The following is a 4,243-nucleotide window of genomic DNA, read 5'->3' on the forward strand; positions in this document are numbered from 1 at the left end:
ATGGGTTATAAGAGATACGAAAATCTGAGTCAGCTATACTGCACTTCTGCATTTAAAATATTAAACGTATCAGTTTGAGGGGGCCCTTTGTTTCTATTCACTGCATCTTGATCCAAAAGTAACAATATTATATTTTAATGTAATAGATAATAATAATAAAGACTCTAACCACAAGACTATCTGTTTTAATATTAATTAAGCAAATAAACAGGATTAAGTTTTATGTTAACATTGAAAAGTTAATGCAATCAATGCAAAAGGATACAACACAACGTTTTCTGTACATTTATTACAAAATATTACTTACATCCAATATCAAAGTGGTACTTGATCCATTGTATAACAAAGTTTGAGGCCATAAACAGTGTACATACAGTGACTATCCGCCTTGCTTTTTATTTCAATTAGAATTCTCTTTGGATGGTAAACAATGAATGTAAGGATGTTGAAGATACAAATATTTAGGCAATAAAATTAAGGCTTCATTCTGTTCTTAATGCTCAAAAGTATTTCCTAACAATGCTAGTGAAAATTAAAGAATAAATTATGAAAGAACACAGTGTGCCATCTTCCCAGCCCCTACTCTTTCCAGAAAATACCAGATTTAACGTCCATATATAATTACTAGTTAATAGTCCCTTTTTTGTATTAATTCAGGTTCCATGTATGGCAAATCAGTTTCTCACTCAGTTTTCCTATTTAAAGCACCATCTTAGTATCATTTTACTTCATATTGAGCAAGCCCCAGCTAAAGTTCTGAATAGGAAGAGCTGGACTTATACTGTATGTGTGGTAAATAAATTAAAAGGTAATCATTCTTCACACAAAAGTCCTGCATATATTTGATTTGTTGCTATCTGTTTTAATAACCATCCTGACAATCATTGTCATCATAATCACCAATGGGTTTGTTGTGGTAGACATCAAACATTAGCTTTCTGTTTTCCATTTCCATGCTCCTGGGTAAGCTGTCATCCTCGTGACTGGTTGATTCATTTGTAGCATCCTCTCGAGAATGACTGTCTCTTTCTCTAGAGTGACTGTAGCTGTCCATTTCTCTAGAGTGACTGTAGCTGTCCATTTCTCTAGAGTGACTGTGCTCCTCTTCTTTGGATCCACTGTCATAGGTTTCTGCAGATCTGCTATCTTGGCCTTGCACCTCTTCAGACCTGTCATCTTCACGTGATTCACTGCCAACAAACTCTCGTGATATGCTTTTGCTCTCAGCTGATTTACTGTGCGATAGTCTGCTGTCATCAGAAATGGAGTCATTCTTGTCCTCTTCTGACTCCATGCTGTCTTCTGTGGATTTGCTCTTCTCTCGTGATCTGCTTTTATCTCCCTGGTCTTCCGCAGATTCACTGTCAATTGATAATGGCTTGCTGTCATCCTCATAGGAGTCTCTGTCTTCTTTAGATTTGCTACCGCTATATTCATTTGATTTGCTCTTCATTTCCTTGTAGATTTTCTCATTTTCTTCATGGGATTCCCCATTCTCTTCACTTGATTGACTGGCAACATCTTCTCTGGAGTGGCTGGTGACGTCTTCCCTTGAGCGACTGACATCTTTCCTCGAGTGGCTGGCAACACTCTCTTCAGAATGACTGCTGTCTTCTGCAGACTGGCTGTCCTCTCCAGATTTGGCTTCATCTGCTTCCATGGATTGGCTATTATCCTGCTCTATACTGTCATCCTCTCCTGAGTTATTATCATCATTTTGGAACTTATGGCTGTTGGAGTTTTCCACTGATTTACTAATGCCATTCAGCTTAGCTTTGCGGGGCTCTCTACTACTCTCTTGACTGCTCTCTTTGGAATGAATGGCACTGCGGGTCATTTTGGACTTGCCACCCTCACTCTCAAATATGGATGGGTCATCCCCTTGCATCCCTTCATCATCAAAATCATAGCTGTCCTTGTGGCTAGTTCTGGCACTGTCACCGATATTTCCTAAGCTTCGGTCATACCTGCTAATAATGTGATTTCTATACTCTCTACTGTCAAGGCCTCTGCTTTCACTACTGCTGCTGCTGCTGCTGCTATCACTGTCTTTTTTCCTAACAGCAGTATCTCCATGGCCTCTGTGATGAACTCCATTATCAAATGCAGTATATTCATCTACTCCATTGGGATTAACAGTGTAACTAGGATCTTTTCCATTTGTATCTCCTTGATTCTCATCAAAGGTATCATCTCCACTGTCATCCTCCTCATCTATCAGATCATTTATTTCCTTATTGAACATCTGAGAATAGAATCTCTTGGTTTTGTAAAGGGGTCCATTGTCTTCAGTGTTATAATGTTGTTTTGGTTCTCGACTGTCACCTGTATGATGATCTTCATGAAACTTATTGACATCCTCCTGTAAGTGTGGAGAAGGGAGGTTACTATAGTCAGCTGTATTTTGCAAATACTCTAATACATATACACACAACTATCATGGTATTTAACCATACATATAAATGCTAAATCATGTAGGCTCAATAGTACTATCACTTACACCTAGCTCATTCCATAAAAGTCCATGGCATTACAGATATATAACAAGAAAACAATTTTGCCTTGTATGGATTAAAATTTACAGCTAGAAAATGATATGCTGCCCTCAAATGCACTGTGTTGCTCTACGTGGGCTACCTCCTGAATCAGAAGCATAATAGCCACATTCTCATACTGCTGCAAGTGGTCTCCTGTGGGGTCATTGATTCTGTTTCTCAGTGACACAGACACAGAGCTACACTGCTTGCAGGAGGCTGGCTGCACAGAGCAGCACAGTGTGTTTAGGGACACATCTGCCTGACACGGTAAGTGTGTAGCATAGAGAAGCCTAAATATTTTTCCCTCATAGACAACTGGCATTCATAGCATTCACAGCATCTGACAAAGTAAGCTGTCATCTCTGAAAGCTCATGCCAGTTAGTCTCTAAGATGTCACCCTGCCCTTCTTTCTGCCTAACTTCAGAAAAACCACTTTTCTATATCTATTAGGAAACCAACCTTCCTTCAGGAGATGTTTATACTCTTACCAGAGAATGTTCATCTAGCTCTTCCAGGGCCACAGAATCCTTTTGATAGACCCAATTTTTATGCTGACCCTGCTTAATTCTGACACTATCATCATCATCATCATTGTCCTGAGTGATACTTTCATCAACATCATTTCCATTGAAGTCTTCAGTATGGTGTTCACTACTATGGCTAGAAACTCCAACAGGGTAGTTATTGCCTTCATTGGTCTCATGTAAAATGCCATCATGTTCATATTCATCAGCAATAGAGTCCCTTACTTCAGTTTCTGTACTGTCATAAGGGCTGCTGTCAGTGTCTTCACCATCCTTCTCAGCAGGATCTTCTTCCTCATTCATACTTTCTTCACTTGTTGCATACTGCAGGAAAAATGACATGAAAGTAGTTTGAGTAAGACTACAATAAAACTTGCTACCATTACAGAGGGAGCATCATGTCCACTTGTGTAACATAACCTATTAATTGCATCCTTGTGGTAGGTAAGCAGCAAAGACTCTGTTAATCACCTATGCCTGTGCACTACTTTTAATTGTTTGTAAAGAGTTTCTACTTGCCTTATGCTAATGAATATTTATTCATTTGTTTATTTATAGGAATGCTTATTACTTATGAATGTATTTATAAGAATATCTACTCATTTATTTACTTCATTGGGCTAAAAGGATGCTATTTCTGATTTAAATATCCTTGCTTGAAAGTGCTCAGAGACATGTTTAATTAAAATCACTTTTATCTAAATTTGAGAAAAATAAAAGAGATGTCATGATAGTTACCCTGAGGGCAGCTGATATCTCATACGAATCAACCTGTGGAAAGAAAGCGTTTTTCAGAATTACATCCAGAAATTGATCAAGATGGTAATCTTACATATAGTTGATAGAGATGTTCAAAACAGAGGATTTAAGTCACAGGAAAACTGAAACCACATGAGCATACAGCAGGGCTGTGTGAAGCTTTGGTAGCTGATTTGATTCGGAGGAGATTAGGCCCAATTCAGGGACCGAATCTCCGAATCTGAATTTAATCAAGAGACCAAATAAAAGCTCTGAATCAATTCAAAGCATCCGAATTGATATTGAAAAACTTCGGAAAAAGATTCAGCCAATTCAGAGATTTGGCCATAAACTAAACAGGCAGCTGACAGCTGCCTCCAGCTGGTAAGTCAGTTGGGGTTGGAGGGGGAAGGGGCATGTGGGAGGAAGGGATTGGGGCTGGG

At 38.8% G+C, this 4,243-nt stretch overlaps 1 protein-coding gene across 1 annotated transcript in view; it reads right to left on the bottom strand.

The window, feature by feature from the left end:
- Nucleotides 1–273: 273 nt before the first annotated feature.
- Nucleotides 274–4,243, bottom strand: part of DMP1 (dentin matrix acidic phosphoprotein 1) — an 8,366-nt gene continuing 4,396 nt past the window's right edge. Inside the window, exons 4-6 of the mRNA XM_019553453.1 lie at nucleotides 3,801–3,833; nucleotides 3,027–3,386; nucleotides 274–2,362 (exon numbers count right to left, since the gene is read on the bottom strand). Of these exons, the coding sequence (XP_019408998.1) occupies nucleotides 863–2,362; nucleotides 3,027–3,386; nucleotides 3,801–3,833 (1,893 nt within the window). The 3' untranslated portion in view covers nucleotides 274–862. The remainder of the gene's footprint in view (nucleotides 2,363–3,026; nucleotides 3,387–3,800; nucleotides 3,834–4,243) is intronic.

Source organism: Crocodylus porosus, unplaced genomic scaffold (assembly GCF_001723895.1).
Source record: "Crocodylus porosus isolate Cpor-Errol unplaced genomic scaffold, CroPor_comp1, whole genome shotgun sequence".
NCBI lineage: Eukaryota > Metazoa > Chordata > Crocodylia > Crocodylidae > Crocodylus > Crocodylus porosus.